General features: G+C 42.3%; 1 protein-coding gene across 1 annotated transcript in view; it reads left to right on the top strand.

Annotated features, from left to right (window-relative positions):
• Positions 1-17,208, top strand: part of tspan3a (tetraspanin 3a) — a 28,188-nt gene extending 10,980 nt beyond the window's left edge. Inside the window, exons 3-7 of the mRNA XM_055662547.1 lie at positions 1,370-1,444; positions 3,523-3,624; positions 5,941-6,093; positions 6,954-7,037; positions 16,515-17,208. Of these exons, the coding sequence (XP_055518522.1) occupies positions 1,370-1,444; positions 3,523-3,624; positions 5,941-6,093; positions 6,954-7,037; positions 16,515-16,607 (507 nt within the window). The 3' untranslated portion in view covers positions 16,608-17,208. The remainder of the gene's footprint in view (positions 1-1,369; positions 1,445-3,522; positions 3,625-5,940; positions 6,094-6,953; positions 7,038-16,514) is intronic.
• Positions 17,209-21,189: the final 3,981 nt, after the last annotated feature.

The raw sequence follows: 21,189 nt of genomic DNA, 5'->3' as shown, positions 1-21,189 counted from the left end.
AACGCGTACTGAGATGTAATTTCATCAACATAACCCTTTCTCCCATCAGTTCATTAAAAGCAGTCAATGAGTGAAAGGAAACAAGCAATTTTGTCCCAGGGTTCTCTTCATCTGAGTTTATTCTACCGCGAGTAGAAATTGGCTCAGTCAGGTTGGGAATCAAATTTGGGATTTCTAGGTTTGTGTGTTTTAATTGCAGAAGTAAAAAATATTGGGGAAATGGGGTTTCTATGCTGACTATGTGAATGAACAGTGTATGCTTGTGGTTCCATTGGTGAGACTGTGTTAAATTTACTGCGCCTAATGATGCAATACAAGTTTAAGCAAATCATTCCTATGTCAATAACACTGTGCCCCTGCAAATAAATGCCTCTAGATTTGTTACCTTCCCGAACAATGTAAAGAAAAGAGAACTTTATCAACAGGAGACTGATTATATGAAATATGTTGAAAGGTGCCGATTATGATTTGTACTTAAAATGCACCTGTGCAGCTGAAAGTGTACGTAGTGGAAATCTTGCTGTGCCAAAACAATGTGGGAAAACATGTTCATTGCTAAACTAGGATTGGATGAGTAACATTAGAAAGAGCATTCTCTATACTTGAATTTTGGCATCCATTTGACAGATTCATAGATAGATTCAACAACATTGGAATAGAGCCCTTCGTCCCCCCCATGCCAAGCCATCAATTTACTACCCATTCTAATCGCTCGTACCCACACTTGTTCCATAGCCGTCTATACCATGTTCATCTATATATTTAAATGTTTCCAATACCCAGATTCCAGCCAACCTCTGGGTGAAATATTTCTTCCTCAGAACTCCTCTAAATCTCTAAGCCCCCCTGCCTGTGCCCTCTAGTTTAATATACATGTGTAATGAGGAAATGTATCCTTCAAGTCAACCTTATTGATGCCTCTCATAATTTTATATTTGTCAGGCTTCCTCCTTGGCTCCAAGAAAAACAGCCTGTCAGATCTCATTGTAACTGAAATGGGCTATTCCAGGCAGGTTCTCCAGGGAAATCGCATCCAACCTGTTGTGTGGTGGCCTTGTTGGCCAATTGGTATTGCATATATGATATAATGAAAAACCAATGTAGTGGAATGCTTTAAATGTGTTGGGGTTTGGCTGCATGCTTGCACCTGATGGTTGCCGGGTTAGTTGACTGCTGAATGGCCAAAATATGTTTGTTTTTCTTGAAGTTTTATATTCCTGTTTAGAAACGTGTATTCTTATGTAATGAAAGTAACTGCACGACCAAGAAAGGAAACGGTTTAAAATTAGTTCAAAGGCTTCTTTGTAACACGTTAGTTGCATAATTTAAACTGCAGAAACTGAAATACCTTTTCTCTTTTTCACACAAGTTTGTGCTGATTCTACTGATAGTTTTCATCACGGAAGGAGTTGTCGTGGTACTCGGCTATATCTACAGAGCAAAGGTAAACATAATCCCTTACCTCAGCACCCATGGTCAGTCATGACCAAGGGGGCCCTACGACATTACCTCAGAGACTGCCATTCGCTACTGAAAAGCTGTAGGGTAAAGGAATACTGTTGTTGCGATCATATTTGAATGTAATTTCTGGGTGCCAATTATACAACAATAGCAGTAGATAAAATGTCTCTAATTTGTATAATTAAATGTCAGTTTGTGACACAAAGTCGTGCACTTCTTATGACTAAGATGTTTAGATTTCTGATCCTGACTTTATTTGAATGTTATGTAAGAATTGACACAGGAAGTGTAAAACTGCAATATATTGTCACCATTCAAAGCGGCTAAATTTAATTTTAAGATACAAGGCTATAGCTTTTGTATCCACCTATGTAACTTATCTTTGTGATCTTCTTCTTGCGTATGGCTTGCACAGCCTAAAGTTGCAGGACAACTTGTTCTATTTGATCTTATTTGATTGTGCACGCCGGGCTGATTGCATTCGTCAAAACAGGTGGGACCACGTGAAGGTTGCAATCTCCCACCACATCTTTGTGATGCAAAGAGTGAGCCAAAAGGAGTTTCAAGATCATTTGTTCATGTTGTAAAATTAATTTATAAACGCAAGGTTAGAGAAACTAGGATCTATCTTCAAAATGTTTTGTAGAAAGCAACTTTGCAAGAAAGATAAAACTGAATAAAGGTGTGTCAGCAAAATGGCAACATTGAGTTGGATATACAGTTAACTAATGAACAGGGGTGATCCATTGAATGGGGTAGTGGTGGAGAAACTGAGAAATACAGTTGTTTTTTTTAATATAAAAGATAAGATCATTGTGGAGAGTGGGACCTGTTCCTGAGACTTCCTTGCGTTTAACCAAACTGCAGTCTTTAGAGGTGAAAGAAATATGATGATCCTCATTACAAAGTGCTATTGAGATGTCATTATAGAAAAACCTGAAACGTGACTGGGTATGAAAATTCAGGATATGACAATTCGGGCTGTGGATTTGCTAGAAAGCTTGTATTCTCGAATGCTCGGTGGCGCAGTGGTAGAGTTGCTGCCTTACAGCGCTAGAGACCCGGGTTTGATCCCGTCTCCAGGTGCTGTTTGTACAGAGTTTGTACCTTCTACCTGTGACCATGTAGGTTTTCTCCGGCTACTGCGGTTTCCTCCCACATTCCATAGATGTGCGCGTTTGTAGGTTAATTAGCTTAATTAGCTTAATTTGTAGGTTAATTAACTGTGAATTGTGCCTAGTATGAGGGATGGTGCTACTGTACGGGGTGATCATTGGTCGGTGTGGACTCGATTGGCAGAAGGGCCTGTTTCCACACTGTATCTCACTAGTTTCTGTATTTTCATTGTGTTTTCACCAGTTAACACTCCTCAACCAATATGGTCCTCTCCAACACTGAGTGATTAGTTACAAGAGCATTAGACTGAATGCACAGCTTCTTGTATTGCTTCTTTGAGATTTTACATTCTATGGTAGAACTTTAGACTATGTCCCTTGATCCATATCATCTAAATTTGCTTATACAGATGTGAAAAAATCATATGAGTTATTTGAACGCAAGGCAGTTTACAAAAAAATGTTAGTCTTTGCAATTTATTCCACAACAAGCCAGGATTAATTTTGGACTGTAAAGCTTCAGATACAACAGAATTATTAATTTTGTTCCAAATTAACATGCTTTCAATTGGGATTGTTCTCTTGTACTTGGGGCTAGTGTAATCCTTCTGTAAACTAAGGTTGGTCTTGGTGACATTGTTAAATGACTGTATTGCACCATCCTTGTCGACTGTAATGGTACTGTCATATAAAGTATTCAGGTTCTCTTGCATTGCCCACACCTGTTTAAACTCTGGGGTATAATTAGTTAACTTTCTGCATTTCAGCTGCTTTAAAAGAAGCTGTGGGTCTGAGTGTTTGCCAAATGTTTAGAGGTTGTACTTTCAACTTGTATCCTAACTACAGTGGGTACAGATGAGTTTAAAACTAACATTTAACTGATATATTTTTTCAAACTACTGTGAAATTAATTGACCATTCCTAAATCTTGTTTAAATCTGCACAGGTGGAGGATGAGGTTGATAACAGTATTCAGAAAGTGTATAGTGAATACAATGGAACATACCCAGATGCTGCCAGCCGAGCGATTGATTATGTACAGAGGCAGGTGAGATTAATTTAGCAATTTTCACCTCATTTGGTTTATTTTGGGCTATTTGCACAGTGTATGTATACCTCAGAAGCTGCCTTTCAAAAATGCCAAGTGCATGGTAAACATTCCTGGTGATCTTCTACCGCTGCACCATCGAGAGCATCCTTACCAACTGCATCACAGTATGGTATGGCAACTGCTCTGTCTCCGACCGGAAGGCACTGCAGAGGGTGGTGAAAATTGCCCAACGCATCACCGGTTCCACGCTCCCCTCCATTGAGTCTGTCCAAAGCAAGCGCTGTCTGCGGAGGGCGCTCAGCATCGCCAAGGACTGCTCTCACCCCAACCATGGACTGTTTACCCTCCTACCATCCGGGAGGCGCTACAGGTCTCTCCGTTGCCGAACCAGCAGGTCGAGGAACAGCTTTATTCCGGCGGCTGTCACTCTACTAAACAACGTACCTCGGTGACTGCCAATCACCCCCCCCCCCCCCCGGACACTTATTATTTATTTTTTATTCAAATCGTTTGCTATGTCGCTCTTCAAGGGAGATGCTAAATGCATTTCGTTGTCTCTGTACTGTACACTGACAATGACAATTAAAATTGAATCTGAATCTGCATCTGATTCTGCTTTAAATTAAGTACATCATTTCATTGTTCAATCTGGGACATTTGACAATAAAACACTCTTGACTCTTGATGTAGGTTTAAGGTAAGGGGTGAGAGATTTAGAGAGGTTCTGAGGAAGATCTTTTTCACCGAGAGATGTTTGGAATGTGGAGCAAACTACCTGAGTGTTGTGAATGTAAGTAGGAACTAGCGGGTGAAGTACTTCAATCACCTTTGCAGAAGGTTATGGACCAAGTGCTGGTAAAGTCAAAGTAACCTTTATTGTCATTCAGACCTTGCGGTCTGAACGAAATTTGGTTGAAATAGGATTTGTATGGATGGGTACCTACTGGTCAGTGTGGGCGTAGTGGATCAAAGGGTCAGCTTCTCTGCTACACACTGAGAGTGGAACAGCAAAGCCTCGCATCTCTGGTGACTAATCCTGACTTCCAATACTTTGTGTGTGGAATTTGCATGTTCTCACATGAGTTTGCTTCAGGTGCTTGGGTTTCCTCTCATGTCCCAGCACAGAGCAAATTGGTCAGTTACTTGAGTAACAAGTGCACAATAAAATTTGGGTTGATGGGGATAGTTAACGGTAATGTAGATAATAAAATGGACTAGAGCAGAAATAGTGAAGAATTGCATGCTTGATTACTGGTATGGTAACACTGCAAGCACAGAAACAGGAGGTTTGGCCTACCAGGTCTATTTCAACCAGCAAGTGTGGAGTGGGAGAGGGAGAGATAGTTAGGACAAGGGGATAACAGGATGAGTCTGTGGTTGTATGATGATAAGGTATTGGTGAAGTGATCAGACTGAGAGAGGGATTCTGCAGGTCATGGCACATCATAAAATTCGAAGTAACTTTTTTAATGTGGTTGGGGATGCTGCCTTTACAGCTCTTTCAAGCAATGTGTTCTAGATTTCTACCACCCTAATTTTCCTTCCCTCAACCTCCCACCATTTGTTTTAAATGTTGCCTCTTTTTTATCACCAATAAGAAAAATGTTGCCTACTTAATTCTGTCTTGGTCCTCATAATTTTATACCTTAATCAAGTCTCCTCTTATCCATGTCTACTTCAGTGAAAATAACCTTACCTCGTCCAATTTTGCTTCATGGGCAAACATTTCCAATCCTGGTAACGTTCATGTAAATGTGTTTTGCATCCAGTCAAGTGGAAATGTATTTTTCCAGTGAAATAGTGCCAAGAATTGTACACAAGTCAGTCTATGGCTTAACTATTGTTTTATGCAGTTCTAACATTCTTTGGTACATAAAAATGCCGGAGAAACTCAGCTGGTGCAGCAGCATCTGTGGAGCGAAGGAAATTATCAACATTTCGGCCAAAACCCTTCTTCAGACTCTAACATTCTTTGGCCTGATATGTTGACTGTTTCTCTCCCCACTGATGCAGCCAAACCTGCTGAGTATTTCCAGCATTATCTGTTTTTATTTTAGTTTTTCACCATCTGCATTTTTCTGATTTTCATCTTTGCTGTCTTCATGACTGACGGGATTGGCAATCTACCAAAAGCAAATAGTTGCAGGAAATGTTATTACGTTTGGTGATAGGAAATGTGCGAGCCAAGCCAAAAAACCCTGCATATCTGGTTATTTTCAGTCCATTTAACAGTTCAATGTTGCAAGTTTGTCGACTGTGCAGTAAATGAGTTCCACGTCTTTAACTAACTTCTTGTGCATTTCCTTCCGAAAGTTGCGCTGTTGCGGCATCCACAATTACTCTGACTGGGAAGATACACAGTGGTTCAAACAAACCAAGAACAATAGCGTGCCAATCAGCTGCTGCAAATCGGGCATCACCAACTGCACAGGCAGCATGAACCGTCCTTCAGACCTGTATGCCGAGGTAAGAATGTGTGAAGAAAGGTGGGAAAGGTGCAAAGGTGGAAAAAAAAGTTTCAATTGCACCATTTTGAATTAAACAGCCCAAAAAATCTATCAGCAATAAATGAAGTAATCGACTGAGAGAATGATTCTGCAGATCATGGCACATCAAAAACATCGAAGTAACTTTTTTAAATGGGAAACAGCTATTCCTGAACCTGGTGGTCATGTTTTCAGACTCTTATACCTTTCCCAATGGTCCCAATGGTGGTGGGTGCTTTTTGAGATGAGATTCCTTCGATGCTGTGGTTAATATGTGGCAATGTCGACCACTCCCTGTTTTGTTCCATGCATGATGCAAGGGTTAGCTAGAAACCTAGAAATTTTGAGGATAGCGGCCCTTTGCACCGCCATTATCATGGCTGATTCCTTCGCCCTTCTCTCCATACCCCCTGGTGCCACAAGGGCCACATCTAACTCCCTCTTAAATATAGCCAATGAACTGGCCTCAACTACCCTGATCCAGAGATACACCACTCTCTGTGTGAAAAAAGTTCTTCTCATCTCGGTTTTAAAGGATTTCCCCCTTACCACTGACCCCCCTGTCATCGGGAACAATCTTCCTGCATCTAGCCTGTCCACCCCTTGCCATGAGTTGCTATAAGATCCCCTCTCAATCTTCTAAATTCTAGAGAGTTAAAATTTCCAGTCTTTCTTCATAAGGTCCTGACATGTGAACCGTCTCTGCACTCCCTCTATTATAAGATGTAGTTAAAATGTAATGGGTACTGGTTTTTATAAGATGTAGGTTAAAAATGAGTCAAAAGCATAAGGGAATGTGAAAAAGACATAATTTTTATTTCCTTTAATCTTTAACCGCAGGGATGCAAAGTTCTGGTGGTGAAGAAGCTACAGGAAATTATGATGTACGTTATTACAGCTGCTCTAGGATTCGCCGCGATTCAGGTAAGGATGGAATGAATTGATAAAGAAACTAATGGCACTGGCCCATCTTCTCTCTCCATGTTCTCCAAAAGGATTACCAAATGTTCTTGTTCACCTTTGAGTATTGATTTTGATGACCTACCCTGGAAATAAGTACCTGAGACCAGCAGTAATGGATTGTTACACAAGACTATTTGAATCTTCAAAGCTTGCTATTGACCCACATCCTAATTGTTGATTTCCATGTGTGTATTTGCCTGCTTGTAAACCACACCTGCGCCTTGTGTAGCATCTGGCAAATAGACTGACGCAGAGGTTGCAAACTTGTTTTATAAGTTAACCCAAAATGGGGAAGCCATGAGTGGAACTTGGAAGTTTCTTTCAATCTTCTCTTGTGTTTCTCAGCTGCAGGTTAATCTATTTTTTTTGTTCATGTATGGCAACTACATAGCATTTGAGGAGGAGGAGACAAAATGTGTAGGAAAGAACTGCAGTTGCTGGTTTAAATCGAAGAGAGACACAAAATGCTGGAGTAACTCAGCGTGGCAGATTGCTCCCGATGTTGGGGAAGTCCAGGACAAAGGGTCACAGCTTAAGGATAAGGGGGAAATCCTTTAAAACCGAGATGTGAAGAACTTTTTTCACACAGAGAGTGGTGAATCTCTGGAACTCTCTGCCACAGAGGGTAGTCGAGGCCAGTTCATTGGCTATGTTTAAGAGGGAGTTAGATGTGGCGCTTGTGGCTAAGGGGATCAGAGGGTATGGAGAGAGGGCAGGTACGGGATACTGAGTTGGATGATCAGCCATGATCATATTGAATGGCGGTGCAGGCTCGAAGGGCCGAATGGCCTACTCCTGCACCTAATTTCTATGTTTCTATGTCATCAAATATTCAGTTGTAAATATTGGTTGTGTAGTTTATGTTTCTTTGAGTTGTGTTCATACCCATAAATGTTTGAATTGTTGTGGTGAAAGTCTACACTTCCATTTATCAGTCCCAAGCAGCCTTTATACACAGTACGGTGCTGGAACTACTGGTGTTTCCAAAGGAAACTTGCTATCAACTGCTAGGCAAAAAGGGAACAGTGATTCCCTTCTTCCATAGAAACATAGAAAATAGGTGCAGGAGTAGGCCATTCGGCCCTTCAAGCCTGCACTGCCATTCAATATGATCATGGCTGATCATCCAACTCGGTATCCTGTACCTGCCTTCTCTCCATACCCCATGATCCCTTTAGCCACATCTAACTCCCTCTTAAATATAGCCAATGCACTGGCCTCAACTACTTCATATTTTGCTTGTAGACAAAAATGCTGGAGAAACCCAGCGGGTGAGGCAGCCTCTTTGGAGCAAAGGAAATGGGTGACGTTTCGTGTCGAGACCCATCTTCATAGCATGCTTGGGTAGCTTACAACCCCTTGGTACGAATATTGATTTCTCTAACTCAAGTAACCCTTGCTTTCCCTGTCCTTCCCTCCCTCCTACTAGATCTCCGACTAGTTCTACAGTCCCGATTAACTATTACTGATTGTATGCCACATTGTCCCCTCAGCTAACTGTGAACCATTCTACATTTCCTTAGCATCATCTGCTTTAATCTGTCGTTTTCGCACCCTGCCTTTCCATATCTGTATTCTCCCCCTCCCCCGACTCTCAGTCTAAACGTTACCTATACCTTCTCTCCAGAGATGCTGCCTTTTCCGTTGAGTTACTCCTGCAATTAGTGTCTATCTTCGATGTAAACCAGCATCTGCAGTTCCTTCCAACGCTTGAAGGTCTAGTCATACAGCATGGGAACGGGCTGTTCAGCCCAGCTTGCCATGCCGTCCACAAGACTTACCTGCCAACGTTTGGCCCATGTCCCTCTCAATCTTTCCTATCCATATACCTATCCAAATATCTTTTATGTTTTAATCGTACCTGCCTCCACTACCTCCCCTGGCAGCTTGTTCCATATACCCACCACCCTCAAGTTCTGACATGTAGGCCAATACTGTAAAGGATTGCAAAGTATCTAGCGACTTGAAGGTTATCTGTGGGGTGTGGTGGTCCTTTGTCCCTGCTGCCATTGCGTTGTTTTACAATAAAGATCCCTGGACTGGGAGGTGGTGTTTGGAGCCAATTAGAGGAATACCTGCACTGTATTTTGTAGATGGTACGTGCTGCAGCCACTGTGCTAGTGTTGGGGGGAAGGAACCATTAGCATAATATGCAATATCACTCAAAACACAAAGTGCTGGAATAAATCATCGGGTCAGGCAGCATCCATGGAGGGAATAGATAAGCGACATTTTTGGTTGGGATGCTTCTTCAGACTGCTCACTTGTACACGCTCTAGGTGAGACAATTCCTGAAATATTGTGCACAATTTAGGCAGTCGGGGCCCATTAAATACACACTTGAGCCTGTACTTTCTTCGCTTGGAAGAATGAAAGTTGATCTCTTTGAAAATACCAAATTCTTGGAGGGCTTGCAAGAGGGATAGGGCATGGATGTTCCCTTCTGGTGAGCGTAGGCTATTTATAACTGAATTGAAGAGGTTTTTTTTCAGAGCAGTAAATGTTTGGAATTCTCTATCGAAGAGTGCCGTGGAGACTTTCATTGCATTTAATTTTTAGTTTAGTTTGGAGATACAGCGTGGAAACAGGCTCTTCAGCCCACCATGTTTACACTGACCACACATTAATACTATCCTACACACATTAGGGACAATTTACACTTACACCAAACCAATTAACCTCCAAACCTGTACCTCTTTGGAGTGTGGGAGGAAACCGAAGATCTCGGAGAAAATCCTATGCAGGTCACAGGGAGAAGGTTCAAACTCCGTTCAGACAGCACCTGCAGTTGGGATCGAACTCGGGTCTCCAGCGCTGCAAGCACTGTAAGGCAGCAACTCTACTGCTGCGCCACTGTGATTGTTAGGTTGCTGGTATTACAGGAATTCATTGATGTGAGGATCGGGAAAGGAAATGGTGTTTGAGATAGATCGCCCGTGTGTCTTTGATTGTCTGAACAAGCTCAACAGTCTGAACGTTTTTCTCCTGCTCCTCCTCATGCACGGCATAGGCAATTAATGCTTAATTGTGGGTACTTTTATGCTTTTGGTGCAGTTCCATTTGGGATGGTTTAAATATCTTGGTATTGTTTCTCTCATTGGGCTTTCACAGCCTGCAGGCATTCCTCCTATTAATTTTTGAGGTGAAAGTTGTGAGCCAGAGCTATCACAAAAATACACCCATGCCCAAATTCGTTGCAGAAGAGTTGGTTAATTTCTCTGCTGAAGGGCTTCCTCCCTTCTTGGAAGGAAACGCTGCATCAATTACCTTGCAATATTCATAGATATTAAAATTTGAAAATGTGGGCAATGTACCACATCTGCCAAAAGAGAAAGTACAAAGCAGCGTCTATCAACCTCTCCCTGAATGTTCCTTTGCAGAAAAACTGGTGGTCTTTAAAACCTGACCTGCACTCCTCATAGTGAAAAGCAGCTTTATGATGACAGCTTTGTTTCTGCAGATTTACATGCATTGCTGGCTACTTCTGTATACCATTTGTTATGTTAAAACACTAATCCTCTGTCTGCAGAAGCAGAGGGGGCAACAGTTGTCCCTCCAAGTTTGTCAATAGAAAGCCATTTTCCTTTTTTAAAATAAATAGTTTCGTGCAAGTTATTATGGAACACTTTTTATTCTTTCGTGATAAATATGCTTTTAAAAAATTAATTAAAATTCAAACTTTGTGCTAATTAAGCTTTACCCCATATCATCCCATATTTCCTAAACATGTGTTGCTTTGAGTGCATTTCCACATTAAATGTACGTGATTGCAGACTGACTGAATCATCTTTCACGGGCTGTGGGGAAAGCTTGTCTTAGTGGAAATTAAGTACAGTCTGAGGCATGAGGCTACTGGGTGTAAAACCTCCAACAATCCTTCCTTTCAGATTTTATAATATGCCAATACTCTCTCATAGTTGATGGGTTTAAAAAAAATTGTACACAATCCTAGACAATTGAATTTGACTTTGCATCAGTGGAATACTAATATTGCCAGATGGGGTTGGTTTTCCTTTAAATACTGGGGTCATTATACACTGTCTAGTATTTTCACAATACAATCTTGTAGCAATCCAGGCAGCTAAAATGGAATAGCTTGCATTGATTTCTGTTTTCAACCTGGAGCTACGCAGGATTCTGATCCAATAAATAAGTTATCCCTCAGCAATAACAATTGACAGAACTTCAGTCGTATTTGGACCTAACATAATGTTTCCGGGGACGAGAGATTTAAACTGAATTAGATTAGAGAAGCTGGGATGGTTTTTGGGGCAAAAAAGATTGAGAGACGGTTTGATGGACATGTATAAAATCATAGGTATACAAAAAAGCTGGAGAAACTCAGCGGGTGCAGCAGCATCTATGGAGCGAAGGAAATAGGCAACGTTTCGGGCCAAAACCCTTCTTCAGATCCTGTATAAAATCATGACTGGTTTAAAAAGGGTAAATGGAAAAGCTGTTTCCTTTAGGAAATAGTTCAAGCAATGGGACAACAAATTGCAATTAAGGGGGACAGGCAGCATCTCTGGGTAGAAGGAACTGGTGACGTTCTGGGTCGAGACCCTTCTCCAGTCTGAAGAAAGGTCTCGAGCCCGAACGTCACCCATTCCTTCTATCCATAGAGGGGCCTATCCCACCGGGTTAAGGGCCTGTCCCACTAGGGTGTCATTTGCGAGTCGTGACGTGTAAATGATGTCACGTAAATTACGCGCAAATGATGCCCAAGTCGGACAGGCCCTTAACTCTCTAATTGTAAGTAGATTGGAGTTCTCAGATCGCAGGTGGAACTAATCCAACTTCTTTTATCTTTTATCAGTGGCATTTGCTGGGAGCAGCTTAGTCTTGGCTAGTCAGCTGGTTGGGGAGTGTAAATATTAATAACTCATTCAGCCTCCTGAAGCCCACAGCTCCCAACCTGATACCAGCCAACAATAATGAAGGTAGCAATGAATCATAGTGGACAAAGGGAGAAATTTAAAAACATTGATCATCCACCTGGGTTCATCCTTCCAAAAGTGTTTTGTCGAGACCTCCATCACTCTTAGACTGTTCTATTAATCTTATGAGCCCTGTCGGACTTTTGTATTTGCAGGCTGTCAAACATGCACCTGTTGGCTTTGAACCAGGTATAAATGACACCTGACTCTGATATATGAAGGCGTACACTGCCTGAGATAACATGAGTAAAGGTAACTGGTGCGGTGCAGTTGAACTGTATTCCACAGAAGTAGAATTGCCAAGCAAGGAAAATAAACTTAAGTTTATTGGCAATGAAAGCGCATTAAGGACTTTAGCTCTGCCACACTTGTCTTGGACAGGCGAACAAATTAAGCTGACATTATTTTGTCGTATTTTCCAAATAAAATGGTGCTTCCTTTGGTTGCTACATTTTATTGGAAACCATTTAGGTCACATTAATTTGTGCTTAAAACTGAATCCCTGTTCAAAGTGCAGACTTTGTGCAATAATCTGTAAAGTTATCAGTTCTTGAAATTTATGCCTTGTGTCACACATGTCACTTTTACCTATAACATTTCAAAAATACTTGATTACAAACCTAAAACACATTTACTGGTAGAAAGAAAGTGTGTGTTCACGACAAATATCCCTTGGCCATTGTGTTATTTCTTATGTAGCTGTAAAAAAAAAATGACCTTGTGGAGGTTTATAACAAATCGATTGCAGAGTATGAGGTGCTGCAGTGAACATCAAAAGACCATCGCGGTAATCTTGTCCACTTGCTATTGCGCTTCAAAGGGCAGATTTTTTTTTTGTTTGCGTGCCTGCTTTGCTAATCGGCAGCTGGCCTCCAGTGACTTGTGCTTTGGAATTAGATTTAGGGTGTGGGAAAAGTTTGCAAGAAGCAGCATAGAACACATCCCTTTGCCTATTGTAATCTGCATCACATTGTTGACCGACTTTATTTGTGGTTGGTGAATTACTTACTCGGCCTAACAATCGAGCATTCTGTTGGGTGGTTCTGTAGTCTTGCTCGGTCCCACCCCACCTCCCAGTATCCAAGCTTTATTCTCTCTCTTGCTGAGCGTGAGCAGTCTTTTGTGCCTTCACTTTGAGCTCGTCAAACATTTGAGGAAAAGAAATGCATTTAACAATGCTTTACGTCCTCATCTTAAAATATTCACAACATTAACATAATTCTCAACTCTGGATTTACAAGTACTCATTAAATTAAAACATCAAATTAAAACATTGCCACCCTTGTCCAGGAAGTACTCCAGCCCCTGCAGCACAGGCTTCCAGAAGGCCTTCATAGAACAATTATTTGCCCTGTGCTCTCTCTACAGGGACATTCAGGGATTGTTATATCCTCAGAAGTGGAACTGACTATCTGTCGGCTGTTATCAGGCAACTTACTAGAGAGCGATCCTGACAAACCATCTACCACATTGGACACCCTTGGACTATCTTTAATCGGACTTTATCTTGCACTAAACATTATTCCATTTATCTTTTGCTCGTACACTGTGGACGGCTTCATTGCTATCATGTATAGTCTTTCCGTTGACTAGATAGCACGCAACAAAACAGCTTTTCACTGTAGCTCAAGTACACTAATGCAAAAAAAAAATACTATTGCCTGGACCTGTGAATGGCAATCTTGGAGCAGACTGTGGAGATCCTCCAACCAACTTGTGCCCCTCACCCCCAAGGTGCACAAAGGACATGTCGCCTGTATGGTCGTGAGTAGTCGCCCAAAGAGCCGTACCTTTTTCTGGTCACCGCTGGATTGTTAACATGTTGAAAATTTTTGGCAACCTGCTGCGACTTTGACTGGTGCCAGCAAATCGCCGAAAAAACTACATGTGGGACAGGCCCTTTACACTATCCTATGTACACTGGGGCCAGTTTACATTTATACCAAGCCAATTAACCTACAATCTTGTACACCTTTGGAGTGTGGGAGGAAACCAAAGATCTCGGAGAAAACCCACGCAGGTCACGGGGAGAACGTACAAACTCCGTACAGACAGCACCCGTAGTCAGGATCGAACCCGGGTCTCTGACGCTGTGAGGCAGCAACTCTCCCACTGCGCCACCGTGCCGTCTAACGTTGAAAAGAAAACCTGAGTCTTATCTGAAATCGTTTGTAGTTATAAGTGTGTTGTTTTTGCTAAAGCTTTGAATAAATGTAAGTCTAATCTTAAACTTTGCAGTTAAATCCCTGATTGCAAAACCTCCATTGTTTTTCCATTGCGAAGGGACTAGTCTTGATCACCATAGCCAATGTGCTTAGTTAGACATAACTGTAATCCAGAATTCTGCATGGCCAGAAATTATTATAAGGTGGTAATCTAAGGGTGTTGCATTACATTGCAATTGCCAGCGTGAAGCCAAATTGAGTTGACTGCTGTCTGAACTTATCTATTTGATTGCAGTCTTGATCCACTCCTGGCAGTTGATGCATTTTCAATTTTGTATGGGTTTTGTGTTCACCATGCCAGCAGCTGCTGTCAGTAAGGATACCAACTGTCGACGTGGCTCTGTACTTGATGCTTGCTCCTATAATGGGATTAACCGAGCATTGCCAGGAAATTGAGATTCCTTAAACATCTGAGGTTTTCATTTGGCTAACCCTCCATGTTGCTTATAGACAGGGGACATGCAGGAGATTGTTTGGAGCCAGTTATAGCTTGGAAATTTAAAATCCTGGAACACTAATATATCCTGCAATACAGTGGCACAGCAGAAGAGCTGCTGCCTCACAGCACCAGAGACCCGGGTTCAATCCTGACTAGGGGGCTGTCGGTGTGGAGTTTGTAACTTTAGTTTAGAGAAACAGCACGGAAACAGGCCCTTCAGCCCACCGAGTCTGTGCCGACCGACAATCCCAGTATACTAGCACTATCCTACACGCTAGGGGCAATTTACAATCTTTACCAAAGCCAATGAACCTATAAACCTGTACATCTTTGGCATGTGGGGGGGGATCCAGAGCACCCAGGCAAAACCAAGCAGTCACGGGATTAAATCCATTGACGAGGTTTTGACTCTGACTCTGACAGAAGTGAAATCTGAAATATGTGAAATTGTGTTGAGCAATCCTTCATTCCTCACTTTGTTAATTTCAAAATATATTTTATTCCAGAAATAAATATATACAATACATGATCCTTACAAAACTCCATCAGTCATTCTCTAAGGCTACACATACATTCAATACTGTTTACACAAATGTATCCCCCATCCTTGCCACTCACGTGGCCCAGTGGCATGGAAACCCTTCCTCACTTGCTATCTGTAAATGTGTCCATTCCGTTCCGCAGCTTTACAAAATCCTCCTCTGCTTCTCCCTTTTATTAAAAAAAATTGTTTGTTAAAACCTAATCTCTGACTAATCCGCAGTCACCTGATTTCTTTAGCGTGCTTGGTGTCGGTGTCTATTTATCTCTGGGAAGAATCTTGAGGTTATGCTTTATAATATAGCAATCACTTCATAAATCAAACATATGCTGCACTACAGGTTTTTGAAACCAAGTTCTGTAGTCAGGCATTAAGGTTGCATTATATTTTGGCAGATCTAGTGCTAAGGATTGTGCAGTTGATCAATTCTGTGCCTACTATGTAGCAGGTGGTTGGGTGGAGCAGTTTTGCCTCAATTACGTAATTAGCATTATATTCTACTTTATAAATGCCTCTCTCAACAAATGCTCAACCAAAGAATGGCCATGCTATGTATTACAGCTACTGTTTGGCATGCAGCCAATGCCCTGTCCTGTTTTGTTGGTTAACATGCATGTTGTTTATGATTTAAGCGCGGAAACAGACCCTTTGGCCTGCCGAGTCCGCGCCAACCCGTGATCCCTGCACATTACAGCTATCCTACGCATGCTAGGGACAATTTACAATTATACCGAGCCAACTAGCCTACAAACCTGTACATCTTTGTAGTGTTGGGAGAAAACCGGCGAACACTGAGAAAATCCACGCAGGTCACGGGGACAACATACAGACAAGCGCCCACAGTCATGATCAAACTCTGGGCTCTTGCGCTGTGAGGCAGCAACTCTACCTCTGTGTCACCACAATGTCCTTTAAGTCCTTTAATAAATAGGACACTAGTTTGTATTTTGAGATTACTAGTCAAGTAACTACTAGCCAATGGAATGGACATCCTCGGAGATGCAAATACTTTACCCACTGGAAAGAAATAATTAGAAGGGACTTGCGGTTGGACTGCTTGAACAAAGATGTCTGTCTTCACCTGCATCAGTTTGTGATCTGGTAGGGAATGAACTTGTGAAATGTATTTTTTCTTTGCTCTCACTGAAATGATTTGTTTCACTTTAAATTGCCTGCACATTGAAGCAGTGGAGTGGGCAGAATGATGTGCTAGTTATTGATCTTGATGAGTTTGTTCACTTAAAGGTGAGAATTTTCCGTTTCAATTTACACTGTTTAATATTTGCTGTTTTCCAGTTGCTGGGCATGTTGTGTGCCTTCGTGGTGCTGTGCAGGAGGACCGGGGACCCTGCCTACGAGCCCCTCATCCGCGGAGGAACCTATGCATAATCTGCTTCTTGGGTATTCTGTTTCTTTCCCTTCCCCCTGCCCCTCTACTCCTCCCATCACCATTCCCCAACATTACCTTCCATACTCAAAATGGCTCTGCCATTTTTACCACTGGAAGTTCGGGTTGGATTGTGACCATGTATGTCTATGGCACAAAAAGTGGTTCTCCTCTTTTTTTTAATGTGTATATAAAGTAGATTTAAAGCACATCTTGCAGTCTGAGCTGCTGGGGTTAATCCTCACAAGTGTACACACAATAGCTATATCTGAGGCTGTATAACTAGTCGAGATTAAACCGTACAAAAATAACTAATACTGTAGCAATCAAGGAAACTATAATCAGAAGTAACTATGAATTGTTTCAAAAGCCTGATCTTCCAAGATTTAAGTATCAACTCTAATCTATAACCTGAATTTTGTTTTAGTTTTACTGTGTACTATCAAGGTATTTTACATTGTATAGTTTTATTTCCCAGTTTGCTGTATTTGTAGTGAGAGTTCTGATGAACCGTTTTAAAATGTCTCTTGGAATAATGCAGCCTTGTAGCAAGGATACGATATGTGAACTGAATTAATGAATATAAAGATTGTTGAAATTGAACTTGTGCTATTTATTTCCCCTCTGGTTTGAGTGCAGTCGGATGCTTAAAACATCCACCTTCTGATTAAAGCACAAACGTGCTGAAGGAACTCAGTGGGTCGGGCAGCATCCGTGGAGAGGGAATGAGAAAGTGACATATTGGCATGGGATCCTTCTGCAGATACGAAATGTCACCCATTGGTGTCCGACCCGCTTAGTTTCCCCACCTCTGTGTTTGACCTGAAGATTTTTGTTTTGGAGAAACAAGTAACTGGTGGTGAAGATTCCTGCATCTTGAGGAGGCGCTCAGCAGATCAGGCAGCAACTGTGGAGGGAATGGACAGGTGACATTTATAGTCGGGACCCTTCTTCATGTTTTGTGGGATGTGGTGATGAAGCCCTTGTCTATTCAACATTTTTCAAGTAAAATTTGACCCTTGTCCCCAAAATGATCAGAATGACCAAAATTATCAGAAAAAGTGTTTCTCACCAATTCTCAGCAATTTCTCACCAAAACGCACCAATTGTTTCGTCCCCTTTAATGGAGGTTTGTGCAGACAAATAATTTGCCACGAGGGAAATATTGTAGCAAATGTCCCTACTTCTTAAGTACTTTTCACTTGCTGCAAAGTACATTGAGCCATTGAGTTTGTGAAAAGTGTTTCGTAAATACATTTTAATACTTTAAACGCATGACTACTTTGGTCCCTCGGGAGCACAGAGTGTTTATCTCTGATGTGCCTGGTATTTGCAGACATGGTGTTGCTATGGTCCTAAATAAGAACAGTAAATGTGTAGCAGTATAATCCCTTATTATTTATAAGTCATAGTCACCAGCGTGAATGATTACAGCGTTTAGTATTTCTCAAAGCAGTTTGAGCTTCAGGGAAGCTAATGATTTTTAGCAGCTGCATTAATCTTTTGCATTCAAAGTAAATGTTGCTGGAATATTTAACATCAGAGGTCACCTCAAATGTTCCTGTTCGTTCTACTGGTGTTTCTCTGCCATCATTTCTTCTGCCTTCCATCGTTTCTCCAGCTCACCTGCTCACCTTCCATTGCCCAGGAGATCTTAAACACCTGAATAATTAAGTGGATTGAATAAGGTGGAACATTTAAGGGCAACCTAATCCGCGAGTTTGCCCTCGACTCATACTCGCAGCATGGTCGACACGAGGCCGTAGGAGGTCTGCGTAACTCTCCTTCATGCTCGAGAGTGGTTCCCGTGTACTCGAGGCCTCAGCTAGGGAGCGGCATTTTTTTCAATGTGTTAAAAAATGCCCACGAGTAAAAAAAGGTCGCCATGGGAAAAAAATCGCTACGTTTTAGTTGTAGTAGGTCGGCATGCTAGTTGCAGGTGATCGAGGATAGTCAAAGGTAGTTGTAGATAGTCTTCATCATAGTCAAAGAGAGGTCGAAAGGAGATCGAAGGAGGCCGTCTTCACTCTCCACTATTTGGTGTCCAATTTTCCCAAAGTTAGTGGTAGCTAGTCTTCATCATAGTCGAAGGAGGTCTTCAACATGTCATTTTTTTCAAACTCTTCTAAACTTGCCAATTAGGTCACCCAAGTGGGACAGCCCCTTTAGATGCTGTTTAGTGTTAGGCTATTTGGTTTCACCTTGGGGAGTTTATAGAGGAGTGGAGAGTTGAAGGCATGGAGTGGGGAGGGAAATGAGCAAAACACAAATGGCTGAAGGAATTCAGCAGGTCAGGCAGCAGCTGTGGAGAGAAATGGACAGATGACATTTTGGGTCTGGTTCCTTCTTCAGACTGTGAGTAGGGGGACTAAACTGGAAAAGAGGTAAAGAGTGAAGAATATTTTTATGTCAAGAGTCCTGAAATGGAATAATGAAATTATTACTTGCAGCAGCACAACAGGTATGTAAATATTATCTGTAAAAAGGAACTGCAGATGCTGGTTTAAACTGAAGATCTTTGGTTTAAACTGAAGATAGACACCAAAAGCTGGAGGAACTCAGCGGGACAGGCAGCATCTCTGGAGAGAAGGAATGGGTGACGTTTCGGGCCGGGACCCTTCTTCAGACTGGTTAGGGATAAGGGAAACGAGAGATATAGACGGTGATGTGGAGATGTAAAGAACAATGAATGAAAGATGTGTAAAAAAGGAACGATGATAGAGGAAACAGGCCAACAAGATTGTTAAGGGCTTGGACACTCTAGAGGCAGGAAACATATTCCCAATGTTGGGGGAGCCCAGAACCAGGGGCCACACACAGTTTAAGAATAAGGAGTAAGCCATTTAGAACAGAGACGAGGAAACACTTTTTCTCACAGAGAGTGGCGAGTCTGTGGAATTCTCTGCCTCAGAGGGCGGTGGAGGCAGGTTCTCTGGATGCTTTCGTGAGAGAGCTGGATAGGGCTCTTAAAATTAGCGGAGTCAGGGGATATGGGGAGAAGGCAGGAACGGGGTACTGATTGGGGATGATCAGCCATGATCACATTGAATGGCGGTGCTGGCTCGAAGAGCCAAATGGTCTACTCCTGCACCTATTGTCTATTGTTTGTAGGGTGAAAATGAGAAGCTAGTGTGACTTGGGTGGGGGAGGGATGGAGGGAGAGAGAGAGAGAGAGAGGGAATGCCTGAAGTGAGAGAAATCAATATTCATGCCACTGGGCTGTAAGCTGCACAAGCAAAATATGAGATACTGTTCCACCAATTTGAATTTAACCTCACTCTGACAATGGAGGAGACCAAGGACAGAAAGGTCTGTGTAGAAATGGGAAGGAGAATTAAAGTCAAGTCAACTTTATTTGTCACATACACATACAAGATGTACAGTGAAATGTAAGTGTCCAGCAACCGGGAGATCAGGTTGGGCTGAGCGAAGGTGTTCGGCGAAACGTTCGCCCAATCTGCGTTTGGTCTCGCTGATGTACAAGAGTCCACATCTTGAACAGCGGTTACAGAATAGATGAGGTTGGAGGAGGTGCAAGTGAACCTCTGCCTAACCTGGAAGGAATGTCTTCAAGAAGGAACTGCAGATGCTGGAAAATCGAAGGTACACAAAAATGCTGGAGAAACTCAGCGGGTGCAGCAGCATCTATGGAGCGAAGGAAATAGGCAACATTTCGGGCCGAAACCCTTCTTCAGACTGATGGGCGGGGAGAAGAAAGGAAAAAGGAGGAGGAGGAGCCCGAGGGCTGAGGAAGGGGAGGAGACAGCAAGGGCTAACAAAATTGGGAGAATTCAATGTTCATGCCCGCAGGATGCAGACTCCCCAAGCGGAATATGAGGTGCTGGTCCTCCAATTTCCGGTGTTGCTTGCTCTGGCCATGGAGTAGACCCAGGACAGAGAGGTCGGATGGGGAATGGGAGGGGGAGTTGAAGTGCTGAGCCACCGGGAGGTCCCAGTCACCGGGAGCCACCTGGAAGGAATGTCGGTGATCGATACAAAATGCTAGAGTAACTCTGCATTAGACACCGGGAAAAGGTCCCGACCCAAAACATCACCTATTCCTTTTCTCCAGAGATGCTGCCTAACCCGCTGAGTTACTCCAACATTCTGTGTCTAGTGTGAATGGACAAATCGCATTCAAACAACTTGTGTCGGCTGCTAATGCCGTGTCTCTAGTCCAAACTAAACTAAAATGGGTCAGATGTGGATTAATGGTCAGCAAAGGTTTACAATTCCAGGTCGACAATCTCAGTCCAGTTTCTGATCAAAGGTCAGTAGACAACACCAGTGGTTCCCAACCTTGTTTAACCCTTTGGGATCTTTTAATTTTTCTGTGCCCCCCCCCCCCCCCCCCCCCCCCCCCCCCCCCCCTGACATTATTAGCGGATAAAAAGTACTTCAATATTATAATACCTTCCATTAAAAATATCAGTGTCTATTAATTGCAGATATATTCTCTTTTATTCTATTCCACAAACATCAAAAATATTTCAACTACATAGATTTAAATTTATTAGAACTGAATTTTAGGATGCAACAGGGTGATAGCTCTGTGGCTCCCTTCATTGAACCTGTGGCCTCCTA

This window comes from Leucoraja erinacea, chromosome 36 (assembly GCF_028641065.1).
Source record: "Leucoraja erinacea ecotype New England chromosome 36, Leri_hhj_1, whole genome shotgun sequence".
Classification (NCBI taxonomy): domain Eukaryota; kingdom Metazoa; phylum Chordata; class Chondrichthyes; order Rajiformes; family Rajidae; genus Leucoraja; species Leucoraja erinaceus.
Note: the sequence above shows the minus strand (reverse complement) of the source record. Positions and strands in the feature narration are given on the sequence as shown.